This window comes from Apostichopus japonicus, chromosome 19, assembly GCF_037975245.1.
Source record: "Apostichopus japonicus isolate 1M-3 chromosome 19, ASM3797524v1, whole genome shotgun sequence".
Classification (NCBI taxonomy): Eukaryota; Metazoa; Echinodermata; class Holothuroidea; order Aspidochirotida; family Stichopodidae; genus Apostichopus; species Apostichopus japonicus.
Window position 1 is genome coordinate 27,698,260 of NC_092579.1, and position 16,153 is coordinate 27,714,412.

Consider the following 16,153-nt stretch of genomic DNA (forward strand, 5'->3'; position numbering starts at 1 on the left):
TGTTGGACCTATTAGGAAAGTTGCAAACATTTAAAGGTTTACTTGATCATAAAGAAGGAGAGGAATATTTAAAGAAAATGATTTTTGGCAAATATTAAATTTGTTTTCACATTTGGGACTAGTGCAGTTGACTTTTGATCACAGAATTGTAGAGAATGTCAATATTTCTGCCATGTTTTTTTTTAAGATGTTGAAACTTTTGAAACCAGTTCAGATAATCTGTTAGAACATAACTTTAATGATGAAAGCAGGTTACAATCAACTCTAAAAATTCTCCCCCCCCCCTCCCCCAATTTTCTGTATACTATTTCAAAGTATTTGAAGCTTCAAAAAGGAGCTTTTTGTAATTTTAGGGTTGGACTAATACTTAAAGGAATGGCTCGTTGAAAATGTTCCAAAAGAAATTGATTATTATTTTTTTTTTTCACTTGTCCGTGTCAATATTGATACTACACTAAATGTAGCCTACATTAGGGGAAATTGGTTGTTGCCATTTTCAAAGTATCTGAAATTTCAAAGTGTGAAGTGCTCTTCTTTGTTCAGAGCCATACATTTTGTGTATAAATAACATTGCAACTCTCTTTATGATAAAAAAAAAAAAATTACCAGTTCAATAAAAGCCACCCACACAATTTCTCTGGCAGTGATTTTCATGATAAATATGTTGAAATAACTGCTAATTTAGCTCCTAGGTTGTTTGCCTAGTACATTGTTAAACCTGGATAGTCCAAACGATTTCTCAGAATTTGATGTTTAATTACCTGTGAGTCATTTAAATAGATTTATTGAAAAATATCTTTGTTTTCTTTCCAGGGCCCTTCCCATGCAAAGCCATTCCGAAGCTACTCTACTTGACAACGGAAGAGTAAGTTTTATTTTATACCAACTTATTTTTTTTTCCTTTACCAGTAGCAAAGCTTCAAGCCCAATCGTAGGGAATGAATTCAAGAGTCTTTTCTTCGCTCAGCCGAAGGCGAGAGAATGAAGATGGTAAAACTACTAGTGTTGAGGTTCAATTAAAAATGTCAAAATGTCAAAATTTTCATTGCATATAGAGAAATATTGCAAAAAGCAAAAAATGGGAGGAAAATTCAAATGTTCAAGATTTTATTTTATTTTCAAACAACATTAAATAAGTAGCAGGTAAAGATTTCCAGCTGCAATGAGCATTTCTTACACTGAGTTTTTAACATCAAAAGAAGTGTGCATCTCGTCATTCAAAAGCTAAAAAATTGGCATTGACAAAACCTCATACGGTTTGACTCATACAGTTGAATTTATATGACCAGGTTGAAGTTAGTAATAGAAATGCCACGCCTGTCTGGCAGCTCAACTTCTGGTCTGCAATGACAGACCAATTACTTTCAAGTGGCCTTCACTTGGGATCTAACGATTTATTTTGTGAATAATGTCTAGTTTTTGAACCGTGAAACATTCATCCCATTTTATCCCTTGCCATTCATATTTGTTAATAACACACATTTGTTTTATATCTACATGTCAGGCCTAGAATTTCACAATTTTTTAAATGCATACAAAACAAACCCCTACTGACTAAAATGAGGTTCTTACTGGCATTTTTTTGTAATCATAGGCACACGTAAGTTATTGCACAGGCTTATTACAGCAGTGCAATAGTTTTAACTGATAATGAGCAGTGCTTAATGCTTGGTACGGAAATGCCAGTTTTCATGATTGTTAACCAAAATGTCATGTGCTTATGTACATTTATAGTTTATACGTCTGCTGGTAGTAAAACTATGAGTGCCCTTTTTTACTACTAGCAAGCAGCAAAATTTATTGGCATTTAGCTTGTAAATAGCCTGAAGCTTTTAGACCTGACATTTTTTCAAGTTGAAAAAGCAGCTCAATATTTGTCTTTGTTTGTATAGTGTTACTATGAGAAAAATTAAATGTCCACACTGGAAAAGATTCTTACCAAAAGCTTTCTATTCTGTCGAAAAATAAGAATCAAATTTGTTTACTTTCTGCAGAATTTGTTTTTCTGACAAAACTCGCTGTAGTGTTACTTGCCTTGATTAGGGCTGATTCATTTTTCTCTTTGGACAAACAACAAGTTTTATCTTTAAGAGGATGCACTTTGCATTCATGTTTTGCAAATCAAGGTTGCCCTTCTTGGGAAGGAGTCGTCGTTCGTGTGCCAACAGACGTCGACAGGTTTTAATGAATTCAATCCTTGTGGCTACATGAGCTTACCGTGACAAACAAATTCAGGGTTTCATTAAAGTGTTTTCAAAATTACTTGTCAGATTTAGTGCATTTATCAAGTGAAGTTAGCGAGTAAACAACTTATCTTCGCTTCCATGTTTGACTTCACCAGAGAAAAGAGTCCAGGTTTTTGAATTTTTATTTTGTGGAATTCTTGTTCGAGTTGGATGATTTCACAAGCACTTAAATGTGCAAGTATGAGTAGGTTATAGTTATAAAAAACATGGAATTTTTTCTATAAATTAGTCTCAATTAATCTCAGTTATTGCTTGTGCTATCAATAGCACACAAAGTTTCTGACTCAAAAAGCAGTCAAACTAGCTGCGAGAAGGTGCTCTATTATGTTACAATAATAAAATAATCTATCAATCAATCATTCAAATAAATCAATAAATTGTATCACAAAGTGACATGGTTTGTCATTGCAGTGTATTGCTGGTAAGATGGAGCTTGCTGTTGTGTGTCATGTAGAGTTCAATGTTAGCTTAAAATGTTCAGATCGTTGAACCAAAGACCTTTAATTAATGAACTTTAATAACAGGTGTATGATGAGGGGTACCTATGATGCAGCGGTTAAGGCGGCCATAACAAGGCTGCATTACATAACATTAGGTTGCCATCCTATCGTGCAATTTTCACTATTGTAGCAACGATGCTAGAGTTTGGATGTTTATTGGTTGTAACTTGTGACCTTGCTTGGCATCGTCGATACAGTGCGTTGCTATTAGCTTGCTATTGGAATTGGAGCCCTGTTGTGTTGTACTTAAACGTGTTAGGTTATAGTGCTTTGTTTACAGTGCGTGACTGTTAGCTTGCTATTGGAATGGAATTGAAGCCCTGTTGTGTTGTAGTGTGACATATCAGGTTATAGTGCTTTGTGTAGGGTAACATGACTGACTGTGCGAAAGCTAGCCGTTAAGGAAGGGCAGTTCCTAAATGGTGAAGTTTTAAATTCTCATATCAAGATAGTGATTCGTCCTTGGGATTTGAGTGTCTTTACACTTCTGTTGTATTGTTTCTTGCATTTGGATACAAATGTCCCCTACATGAAAAAAAGAAAGAGGAAAAATAAAGGGAAATTTGTGTCTCACAAAATTTAACGTATTGCATTATATTTGCTTTTCTATTTACTATATATGTATTTGTAAATATCTATGCAAATATGTTTATGCCAAATTTGAATAATTTCCGATGGGAGTTTGACGGACCGGTAATAAATTTTGTTTTCAGTTACTGTATCTTCGTTTTACTGGTCAAGTATTATCCACTTAGAGTTAGGCAAACTGAGCAATTTTTGACAAATTTTCTGGTCAATTTTGGCAAACTCATCCGATCTGAAGCATCATGATATTTTTACATTCAAAGTTTGCGGAAAACTACAAAGTATCAATGCACTTATTGGCATTCTTGATTTGCCCATAATACAGGGTACCATTGATAACACAGAGTACCATGGTAACATAGGGTACCATTCATAACACAGGGTACCATTCATAACACACAGTACCATGGATAACACAGGGTACCGCTGGTAACACAGGGTACCGCTGGTAACACAGGGTACCGCTGGTAACACAGGGTACCGCTGGTAACACTATATAGATGTTCAGAAATTCTGCCAAGCTTAACACTTTTTACTGTGTAATATTTTCGTCAATTTTAACGATGAAACCGTCAACATTTTCTTCCTCTCTTTATATCCTCTCTCTAGGAGCACTATCATGATCTTCTCCGGGGCAATGCCTAGAGCCAGTTTTGGAGATCACAATGTTGTGAATATATTCGAAGAAGAGGCCAAACATGTCGCCTTCGATTTCACCTCCAAAGTCATCGACTTCTTTGTCATGACTGGCGGAGAACCAGGAGACGGTAAATCCTTTGCCCTTTAATCGCTTTGAAGTAATCTGAGTAGAGAGAGGAAGGGGAGGGGAGGAGAGGGTTGGATGGATGGATTGGGGGGGTGGTCCATAAAGAAGTTGAAAAGAATAAATAAATGTACATTCTGTTGTTCAAAGACTGTAAAGACTATTTGTAATGTAAGACTTGGTTGAGTAACAGATGGACCTGGAAAGAGTATTTGTGCGTGGGGGGGGGGGGGGGAAGGAGAGGAGGAGAGGGTTGGATGGATTGGGGTGGAGTGGTCTGTGAAGTAGTTGAAAAGATTAAATAAATAAACAGTCTGTTGTTCAAAGATTGTAAAGACTATTTGTAAGATTTGGTCGAGTAACAGGTTAAACCAAAAGAGTATTTGGTAGTAGCGCGGTGGGGTAGGGGCTGGGGGAGGCAGCAAAGCTGAGATGTGAACGGCTGATGTTCACCATCTGATCTAGCCTCGAATGAATTTTCTGTCTTCCTTTTTTTGGTTATTCACAAATGCTAGGAATGTATTTATTTCATCTTTGTTAAGAGGATGCATTAATGGAATGAAATCCACATTAAACAGATAGCCAAGTCCAAGTGTGCAAACCATGTTAAACTGCAGTCGGAAGAATTGCCCAAAATGTGCCTAAATGGCACACATTCTGAGATGATGATTTGCATAACATTTGTGTTTCCTTGACTTTTCTTCACACAGAATATGATAATCCCCATACTGTTGCAGTCCTGTGTGAAGAAGAAATTGTGTTCATTGATTTGCTTTCGGAAGGGTGAGTGCAGGCCACAACATGGTTTACTTCATGTTTAAGTGTTGCACATCTTGACATATTTTGGGGGTCAAGTGAAATGTACCTAATGCCAACCAAAACACATTTTGTCTTTTGTGTAGCTTGAGGGATATATATGAAGTGATCTACAGTGTTTCTGTGTTGAAGAAATATATTTTGGTCTCTATATTCTATTTTATGTCAAAGTTTCCTTTGATGCATCTACTGATAATTATATTTTTTTCTATTAAGCAAGCCATAAAAAACAAATTAGTCAATCAAACAATGATAAATTAACATATGGTAAACACCAGATATTTCATGGCAGTCAGACTTCTGACTAGCATTCTCTTGTCAAATATTGTTTTCCTGAAATCATGTTGCTGCGGACGGAGGATGCGATAAAGTCTTTGACCTTCTGAGTGATACTCCTCGTTCATCTCTCTTTCTGTCTCCGTCTCTCTCTCTCTGCAGTTGGCCCTACTACTCTCTGCCGTACCTGTCCTCTCTCCATGCATCGTCCATCACCTCTTCCTCCCAAGTATCCAACGTTCCTTCAGATATTTACGAGAAGATCGTCTCCGCGGGAGAACATCAGATGATGGGAACTGTTTCGAAGAGGGTAAGCAGGTTGACCCTTTGACCTTCCAAAGGAAGGCTCTGTTGGAGTCGTATGTGCTGTCTTGAGATTATGTATAGCCTTCATTGTTTCCCTTTTGCAAGAATGTGATTTAGGTTGGGCTGGTGGACCAAGAAGGGTTTTGGTGTCGTAAACCATTACTAGACGAATCATGTTTTGTTTCTGTTACGTTACATTTTCACCTTTTTGAATTCCTCTTTATAATGCTCTCCATGATTGGAGTTAACAGCATTATCTGTAAGCCTTTGTTAGGACATGGCAGTTACCATAATGGGTCGTTTCAACATTTTGATCTCTGTACCAAAGACGTCAAGTCTACCATTGGGGTAACAAAATGTAGCCTCTTCTGAAATTGTGGAATGATATACCTAAATTAATAGTGCCAGCCATTCAAAGTCAAAGTTAAATTTTGAAGACAAGCTGTAGAGGTTCTTTCTCATTTCCTACATTTTTCATAGCTTTTGCTGTCCCTGTATTCATACTATTTAAGCTAATTGTGTGATATTTTTCCATTTTTGCGCTTATGGCTTTCAATTGTTTTAAAAAATAAAAAAAACAATTATATTTAGTTAATTTCTTATTAATAGTTGTGTTTGTACATCACCTATTATTACTGACATGTGCAAGTAGTGCATTTGTAATAATTTCTAATAATAATAAAAGCAATGATAATAATAATAATCTCTTTCTTAGGAATGGCCCTTGGATGGTGGCCAGAATCTGGCAGATTCTCCCGTCAGCAGAGACATCCTCTTAACTGGTCACGAGGACGGATCCGTGAAGTTCTGGGATAGCTCGACAACGTCCTTAAAATTCCTGTACAAGCTCTCGACAGGGAATATACTGCAGACGGAAATGGATGGGAATGAAGGCAATGAAGAGGAGGAAGAGTGGCCGCCTTTCAGGAAGGTAAATCAAAGACTAAAAAAAAGGAGAAAAGATTTAGGAGAAAAGATTGATATATGTCTGATTGTCTGGTATTGAGTAGCAAAATTGTTATGTGAAAATTACCCAAAAAATTGTTAGACACAGTTGCAAAGGTGTATGGTAGTTTCTGTGGCAGTGGACCATGGTAATACATTCATTTACAATGAAGGTTAACTCGTAGACCGAACAATATGTTAGCAAGACATAAGACATCACACTATGTTCTGACTGTTAAAAAATATAGTGGAAAGATCAAAAGGGAAACTGACAGTTGTACATTCTGGATGTAAGAGTCTCGCTGAAAATAGCATCAGGATGAAAGTGATTTCATGTGACACAGGGCACAGTTTGTTGTAGGGCACAAATTGTTGTAGACTTGAGTTAAGGACTTTTGGTTGGGAAGTAGTTGGGGGGGTGGTGGGGTGTAGGAAATGTTTGGATTCTTGCATGTGAGTACCTACAAATTAGGTTCTCCAAGTGTCCAACCTCAATGAGCCAAATTTTCTGATTCTGTGGATAGTTTTGGCACTTTTGTGGATATTTAGTGATACCTGAGGCACTTTAGGTGTTTTGCACTAACATTGTAAAACTTCAGAGGATGTCCACCCCGAATATTCATTTGAAAATATGATGCCTGCTTTACTTTCATCTCAATACTCAATATATCCCTGTCAATCCAATCGTCTCTTTTAGGCCGGTTTATTTGACCCATTCAGCGATGACCCGCGGCTAGGTATCACTCAAATCGTGATGTGCCCGCTGACCGGTAAGCTTCTCCTCGGAGGCTCCGCTGGCCAGGTCATGTACTTCCAGCTAGAAGAGAAGGAAATGGTTCGGAGAGTTGACGTAAGTTCACCATCTTCTTCAGGGACTAAGAACGAATAGATCAGTGGATCGAATAGACTAATTGTACTGATCGAATGTACTGATTATTGATTATTAAAAAAGTTATATATTGAAATGCTTTCTTTATCATGAAAGATGCAATAATGTCACATATACTAAGGTGAAAAATGAGGGAGATTAAATAATTGATTGATTGCTCAATTGATTGACTATATTGATTATGTAAACTATACGTGATCCATTGATTTGCGATTCAAAATACTTTATCAAAGCATCTGAACTGGTCGATCGAGTTGGTAGGACCGATTTCATCACATGACTCATATCATCTAGCTATCAATGATATGTCAAAACTGTCATAAATTTGTTTGCAAAAACGTGTTGTCCTTTGGTTTAAAGTTGGCTTTCTTGTTTTCAATGTTTCTATGGCCTTATAATTGCAATGTGATCGTAACTACGTCGGTACCTACCGAACTAGGTCATCATAGATGTCATGACACAGACCAAATTAGACTGGTCAGTTTAGTAGACCTGTAGAGACTGATTGCAGCATATGAATAATCTGTTGTTGAATTCATGTTTCTTTATCAAGCTAACCAGGGAGAATGGTAAACAAAGAAAATTGGTTTTAGAGCTGTGTCTTTTAGTTTTCATGTTTTCCTTTGGCCGGAAATGAGGGGTGGGGTGGGGGGGGTTGGGAAGCAATAAAAGTGTAATTGCACATATGGCTTACTTATTGTTTAATAAGTTTATGGAGGTGAAAGTTCTTTCATCTGTAACTTTGATACCTCTAGGCCTTCAACTGCCGTATAGTCGGAGAGGTGGACGGGTTCATCTGGAAGGGTCACGGCCCCCTAGAGACCAAGCAGGAACCTGTGAGGCAGGATCCAGGGTTTCATTGTGAGTGCGTGGCCCAGGCCTGGCCACCAGCCGGTATCACATCTATGGCATTCCAGTCGCTGTGGGAGGTAGGAGCGTTCGGAACCAGCCACGGCTTTGCGGTGTTTGACAGCATGCAGCATAAACCCATCTTCTCCCAGTGCACCCTGAACCCAAACGACCTATCAGCGACAGGAGAAGCCATACAGAGGAAGAAGTCGCTGAAGAAGTCACTCAGAGCCTCGATTAGGAGACTGAGGAAAGGTCGGCAGAAGGGCGAGCAGGCCCGGAGACCTCCAGAAGGGGTAAGAGATGGTGAAAGTAACTTAGGTCTTGCTCTGTGTGATGACCAGTGGAAACATTCGGACACGTACACATGGTAGTGTCTGTCTGTGTGTGAAATCCAAGGAAGGCATGTTTACGTACATAATAGCTACTTGATTTCTGGATTTCCTAGAGGGGAGTAATAGAACCGTATTGTTTTTGGTGCAGCTCAAAGGTCATCAGGTTAAAATGGTATGAAGGTGTAACAAAGTATGTTTGTAGGCTTGGTTTTGTGATGTGTTGTAGCAGTTAAACTTAACCTCTATTGGTGGAGGTCAAAAGAGGTCAAAACCTGAAAAGCTATAGGTTTGTACTAAGTTTACTTAGATTTCTCAATGCTTTGCTATGTAATGGTCTATTATGCTATGTTTCACTGTGTGTGAGTGCCTTACTCACTCATTGATAAACTCTTCTATGTCAACAGCCCTTTGTACACAAAAATAATCAAACCCTTGCGGTTGGGTCACGTAAACATAGTTAGTTATAATGATTGTTGTCTTGAAGGTGCAATAAAAGAATAAAAATCTAATATCTTACCTTTATCTTGAAAGTATAAGGTAACAGTCATTGGATTGTGGAATATCTGGAAAATATTAACAATGATCCGATTTTAATACGTTCCTTGTTTCGTTAAATAGTGTCAGAGTGGTCAAAAGAGGTAAGAAACCAACCCCCCCCCCCCCCAAAAAAAAGAAAAAAAAACATGCTCATGACCTCATTGTGTTTGGGTAAGGGTGGTGAGGGCAGAAGGAGGGTTGCAAAAGTAAAAACCCGCTTTATTATCTTATCCTTGTCTTTTCTACAATTTTTATTTCAGGGTGACGTTCCTCCTGCTGAGAGGAGAGTAGAGGCCCGTAGCTCCTCTGAGAACATGATCAGTCTGGTGAGGTCCATCTATTTTGCAAACAGCTTTATACGTGATGGTAAGTTTGTCGGTCTTCTAGAGGTCTTGAGAACAGAAAGAGAAGATATACATAAATATATAAATATATAGCAGAACAGTGGTGTTAGCTCTTTTAAATTAGTTTGGTTTTATTACCTTAATGATACAGTTACAGAAATACAAATGGGTCTTAATATTTTTTTAACGCTCTTGCCTGTCTTCTCAATGTCTTCTTCCTCCATTCAAATAAAATTAACTGAATAACAGAAAATAACTGGTACTTTGCCGCAATGTGACTATACTGGATAAAGGGATGGATGCCTTTCCTGATGAAAGAAGAAGGGGATGGGGGGGCGGTGTGGGGGTGGGTAAGGGAGCAGGAATAAAGGGGAAAAAATTGCATCTACTTGCTTTTGAAATGTACAGATAACAAATTCAAGTTCAGGGTACATCATAAGGAAAGATTCTATGGTCTTTATAACTTCATGTACATTACATGTACATGCAATGTTCCTTTTGTTTATCACACCATCTTTGCCGTTGTCCTTTCACTTTGCAGCTAATGCCCCCGCACCGTCACTGTGGGTCGGCACCAACGCTGGTATCATCTATGTATTCACGCTAAACATCCCCGTAGGGGAGAATCGTGTCATGGGGAATGTGATGGCTGAAATAGGTGAGGTGCCCTCTTTATACTTTTCTCCCTCTCGGCATTTAAAAAAAAAGCTGTTTGATTAGACTTGCATGAAACCTTTGGATACTTTCCCACGGAACAACATAAGGACTCGGTTTCTATTCTGCCTTATCAAAGGGCAATACTAAATATTTCCCTTAGTGATCTCTACTACTTGAGAAAAGTGAAGCCTGGTTCTACTTGATTTCGTTTCAAGAGTGAGCTTCGTTCTGCATTTGCATGAACAAATTTTTATCAACCTCAAGATTATTCTTTTTCTTCTGTTACTCTTTATGTACCCTTATCATACCCCTAATACATGCATGGGCTCTAGGTTAACCAATACCGTCTCTTTACTCACACAGCTAAGGAGGTCAAACTAAAACATGGTGCCCCCGTTGTGTCTCTGGTAGTGGTTGATGGTGACTGTAACCCTATCCCAGATCCCATTGAGATCAAACACCAGAGAGCCAAGCCACCCACTACAACTGGCCATCAGCTTATTGTTTGCTCTGAAGAACAGTTCAAGGTCAGTCTATACTTCTTTGCAAAGAAGTTGTTATTCCCATTTTAAAGAAAACAAGTCAAATTCATAACAAATGATAGTGTTAGTGGTATCATACATGGACATAGCATATCAAATGATAGTTCTAGTGGTATCACACATGGACATAGCATATCAAATGATAGTGTCAGTGGTATCATAGATGGACATAGCATATCAAATGATAGTGTCAGTGGTATCATTCATGGACATAGCATATCAAATGATAGTGTCAGTGGTATTGTACATGGACATAGCATATCAAATGATAGTGTCAGTGGTATCATCGATGGACATAGCATATCAAATGATAGTGTCAGTGGTATTGTACATGGACATAGCATATCAAATGATAGTGTCAGTGGTATCATCGATGGACATAGCATATCAAATGATAGTGTCAGTGGTATTATACATGGACATAGCATATCAAATGATAGTGTCAGTGGTATCATACATGGACATAGCATATCAAATGATAATGTTAGTGGTAGCATACATGGACATAGCCTTCTAAGAAACTTAAGTGGGAGGCTGGAAGCATCATTTAACAACCTGTTGGTACTTGTTATAAAAAAACATAATAAATATTTCAGGAACTGGGGTGGTAGAGGAAGAGGAGCCACACCCAGCCAACTTTATTACACTGATTTCACTCTGCAGAATTGGCCGTTGCCACTCTATCCTGATTCCCCTCTCCTTTGTACTAGCATTCAGTAACCTAAGTTTTTTTAATCACTGTTAATTTTGAGGTAATAAACTTCTTGATAAATCTCTCAACTTAACATGTCATATTGATAGGCTTTCTCCATGCCAAACTTGAAACCTCTGAGGAAGGTCAAACTGACCGCTCACGATGGGTCCAAAGTCCGGAAGGTGTCCTTTGTCAACTTCAAAAACAAATCAGGTAAGAACAAGCTTTTCTTGAGATAGTACTAGAGGCATTGCGGATGTATATCGGCAGGCACGCTGGTAGGCTCATAGGTGTTGACACGATGTTAGAACTAACTAGAGGCATTGCGGATATATATCCGCAGGCACGCTGGTAGACTCATAGGTTACAGACACGATTAGCTGCTGTGTATTGTGTGCAATTGAGTACATGCATGTCTGACAGATAAGAATTGTAGGAATTAAACCTTGTAGAGATGGACCAGGGGATAGTTAATCCTTGTAGAGATGGACCAGGGGATAGTTCATCCTTGTAGAGATGGACCAGGGGATAGCTAATCCTTGAAGAGATGGACTAGGGGATAGTTAATCCTTGTAGAGCTGGACCAGGGGATAGTTAATCCTTGTAGAGATGGACCAGGGGACAGTTAATCCTTGTAGAGATGGACCAGGGGATAGTTAATCCTTGCAGAGATGGACCAGGGGATAGTTAATCCTTGTAGAGATGGACCAGGGGATAGTTAATCCTTGTAGAGCTGGACCAGGGGATAGTTAATCCTTGTAGAGATGGACCAGGGGACAGTTAATCCTTGTAGAGATGGACCAGGGGATAGTTAATCCTTTTAGAGATGGACCATGGGATAGTTCATCCTTGTAGAGATGGACCAGGGGATAGCTAATCCTTGAAGAGATGGACTAGGGGATAGTTAATCCTTGTAGAGCTGGACCAGGGGATAGCTAATCCTTGAAGAGATGGACTAGGGGATAGTTAATCCTTGTAGAGCTGGACCAGGGGATAGTTAATCCTTGTAGAGATGGACCAGGGGATAGTTAATCCTTGTAGAGATGGACCAGGGGATAGTTAATCCTTGTAGAGATGGACCAGGGGATAGTTAATCCTTGCAGAGATGGACCAGGGAATAGTTAATCCTTGTAGAGATGGACCAGGGTATAGGGGAGGACTGCCCTGGGGTCTGTAGGTACAGTTAGGGGAGAGGTGTAGGGGGGAGGGGGGAGGAGTAAGTTACAAAGAAGTATTTGTTTTGGTTTGGGTTTTCATGCTTCTAACAGTAAAATCTACAGAATGTTTGCTTTTTCAGCTTAGGTAGATTATAGAATGAATAGAAGGGAAATTTGTAAATTGCTGACTTTGTTGTTTATTTTTGGTTTACAGGGAGCTATGCCGAGACTGCCATCCTCTGTTGTACTAATCTTGGAGACGTCTCCATCTTTGGCATCGAGCAACTGAAGAAGGATTACACGTACGATCTTCTCAGTCAGGCCAACGTCGCAGGCATCATGTCACTCATTTTCACATCCAGAGGGGAAGGATTTTACCTGCTCTCACCGTCAGAGTTGTCAAGGTAACGCACACAGTTTTGTGAATTTGGGTTCTGATGGTCTTCCAAAGGCACATGTAGTTCTGTTTCAAGATATACAAGTTATCAGGTGGGCTATCCATGTGACTAATGTGTCATTGCGTTTAAGTGACAGTCGGAGGTTAAAATCTAAGGTTTCTCCTCTTGTGTTTTTACCTCCCGGTAAAAGCAAATGGAGTTAGCCACTGTAAAAAAACAAGACCCGATTATTGGGTATGGTTAAACCTGTTAAGTACTTACATATACCACCCCAAACAAAGTACCGAATGTGTAGCAAACAACATTTATATAGTGAAGTGATGTCATCTTTAGTCAAGTCATGTTTTAGTTAATCCTTTTGGATTAATCCTTTAGTTAATCCTTTTGGTGCATGAAGCAATGTAAAATATCCCAGATGGATTGTTAACAATTGATATTCAACTACTTAATTATGAAATGGTTTTGTGTCAATTTTACTCTTGTTTTGACCAATACTTATGTTTTATATTTTTATATGATATTTCTAACAGGTTTTCGGTGTCAACGAGGCACATCACAGAACCACAATGCACAGTTACGGTCTCTGAGAGAGGTGACCCACGCACTGCTGACGTAATTCAACATCATGGTAGGGCAAACCCCTTCGTCGCTTTTCTAATCTACTTGATTTCAAGCTATCTAGATAGCTTTCAAGCTTTGTCCATACTAGACCAGTCGCTGTTTGTAATATCAGTATGTTGGTACAGAATTCAAGGTTTCTAGATGGGTTTTCAAGCTATATCCACATTAAAACATGATGACAGCCAGCTTCACGTGGCTACCGTACAATGTTGCAACTCGTTAATCTTAAAAGTAAGGCCCTTAATCCCCGGTCACCTGGTCCCTTCGGCCTAGCTTGTACTTTGACACTGTGTCTTACCCTAAGTGACCATCACCGATAAAATTAGCCTCGGTATGATTTTGGAATTGGACAGTGTTCGAAGAGACGCTGGAGTGATTTGCATCAGATGCGACTAGTGACTTTCATCGCATGTGGATGTATTTGTCGGCAGATATTGTGATCATTAATTTCAGTTCAGTATTAAAGTAACATGCTGGAAAAGGGGGGTTTATTGCACAATGCCACTCAGAACTGTTCACGTATTGAAAATGATCGACGGCATGTTTTTACTGTAGTTATGGGAAGTCGGTGCATAGGGAGTAGATGTAGGGAGTAAGTTAAGTATATAGGCACACTGTTACATTAATGCAAATATGTATAGCAGTTTCTTTGGGGGAACTTGAGTATTTTCAGTATTTTTATGATAAGCAAAAATGCATGAACAAAACAAAGATTGTTTATATGATGTTTACCCTGACATGGCGTATATTCATGTTCACACAGGTAGTAGTGTACATGTGGTTGGTACATTGTGCGTTTATTTCTCTTTTGTTGTTTAGTGAACCAGCCGACAGCCAATGGGGATGCAGGAGGTGAAGAAGAGCAAACTGTAGAAGGTAGGCTATTACTTTAACCAACCCCCTCCCCCTCCAATCCCTTCTATTGTAATAATAAAAACAAAGGAGGAATAAAAGTTAAACAAAGGAGGAAGAGATAAATGAAACAGAAAAAGCCTGTTGTTTTGAAATATTTTATAAATAGTGTGATCCATGAGTTAGTCATATAGTGTTCTTAATGAATCGTAAAAACATATAATCCAAATTTTCAGGTCATATTCTTATTCAGGATTGTCTTTAAAACAGATAGACATATCTTTCCTCATCAGTAATCAAATTTTTCCTTGAATTAACTGCAATAACTGGTAACCTAAGGGTTTGGGTCAATGTCATGACGAATAAATGGTTGGAGTGCTCCTTTAATGATAGATGTAGGTTTTTTGTTGTTTTAAAAAAAAAATTCTCATCTCTCTTGCATAAGATGTTACATTAGCTCCTGTTTTAGTAACATGGCACTCGGGGATGATATTCAACTCCTCCTTGGTAACTTAATAATGGAATGGAAAATATGTTTGTTGACAACCACAAAATTCTTGTGCTTTCCTTTTGATTTTTTGTGTTGCTTCTTAGTAATGGAAGTCAGTATTCTGTAGTAAAGGTTTAGCCAGCTAAACTAGCTAGAACTACAAGTCAAATTTGTTGTTAAAATTGTCATAAAGCACGGCATGATCTCAGCATCTTTTTTCAAAGCACAAAATGCAAACTTTGTCTTTTGTTTTGCTTAACTTTTCTTAAAAATGCACGATTTTGAGTCCATTTGTTTCACTTACGACCGTTTTTTCACCCCAAATTTTTTAGTAAATGAGCCGTGAATGAATAATTCTTGTTTTTCCCCCTCCTTTTTGGTGAAACTTTGTTTAATTTTCTAGGAAATTACCCACTTTCATTTCTTATTTCATAAGTCAAAGTAGTTTCTTGGGTGAAACTCTGGAATTGATTCAGTGTTACTGCATGTGGTTGTGATATGGATCAAATTAAATACCAAAAAAAAAAAGGTTGTTGAACGGTGGGGTGTAAATTTAGATTTCATCGATTTGGGAATTACCCAAAACTCGTTTCATTGGTAGTTTTTAATGAAGTAAAATAATATTCATTGAAGTTTGAGTTGATTAACCATTGTCAATTGATATTAAGTGAAGGAATAGGATGTATTATTTTACCCTCCACAATGATAATTTAAAGATTGTTTGTAGATAATTATTATATATAATTATTATTTTATGCACACAGTGTCATATCACAAGTCCTGCATATAATATGACAGCAGTAAAAGTAGTGCAAATTTGCTCAAATTGCTTTGCTCTAGTAATTTCTGTTTCAAATTATGCAAAGCAAGGGTTATGTTTAATAAAAACCAAGCAATGCGCAATTTAGTTTTAGGATGGCATAACTGAGTGGGGGGGGGGAAATGTGTTTGTTTGTCCGTGTCTTGGGCGTGGTTGGGGATATTGATTTTATTTCATATCAGCCCTGGTAATAATATGCAAATCAGGTTAGGCTAGGTTCATCTGTTCCATTAGCATAGTCGGGTTTTAGTCATTGATAATTGCTTATAAAAGTAACGGAATTTCTTTTGATTTTAATCAAATGTTTTTGAACCAACCATAGAGAAGTTTTATTTTTTCAAGCATCCTTGACGGAGAGACGAACTAAGGTTACAAATACGAAACCATCTGCTCTATAACTTTAATATCAGAATGTCAGTTTTGTTTGTCTGGTTGTGGGAGACTATTTCTTACAATTTTATGATTACTTTTATTTATAACTACTTGCAAAAGGCTTTGAGGATAAAAGACTGTTATCATTTTCATTCGCTT

General features: G+C 38.1%; 1 protein-coding gene across 11 annotated transcripts in view; it reads left to right on the forward strand.

Moving 5' to 3' along the window:
• Positions 1–16,153, forward strand: part of LOC139960496 (LLGL scribble cell polarity complex component 2-like) — a 70,594-nt gene that overhangs the window by 39,452 nt on the left and 14,989 nt on the right. For all 11 annotated transcript variants that reach the window (XM_071958894.1, XM_071958893.1, XM_071958895.1 and 8 more), the window contains 14 exons: positions 814–865; positions 3,941–4,098; positions 4,805–4,877; positions 5,349–5,496; positions 6,208–6,423; positions 7,135–7,287; positions 8,082–8,471; positions 9,308–9,413; positions 9,933–10,049; positions 10,412–10,575; positions 11,392–11,497; positions 12,656–12,845; positions 13,370–13,467; positions 14,280–14,336. In XM_071958894.1, coding sequence (XP_071814995.1) covers positions 814–865; positions 3,941–4,098; positions 4,805–4,877; positions 5,349–5,496; positions 6,208–6,423; positions 7,135–7,287; positions 8,082–8,471; positions 9,308–9,413; positions 9,933–10,049; positions 10,412–10,575; positions 11,392–11,497; positions 12,656–12,845; positions 13,370–13,467; positions 14,280–14,336 — 2,028 coding nt within the window. The remainder of the gene's footprint in view (positions 1–813; positions 866–3,940; positions 4,099–4,804; positions 4,878–5,348; positions 5,497–6,207; positions 6,424–7,134; positions 7,288–8,081; positions 8,472–9,307; positions 9,414–9,932; positions 10,050–10,411; positions 10,576–11,391; positions 11,498–12,655; positions 12,846–13,369; positions 13,468–14,279; positions 14,337–16,153) is intronic.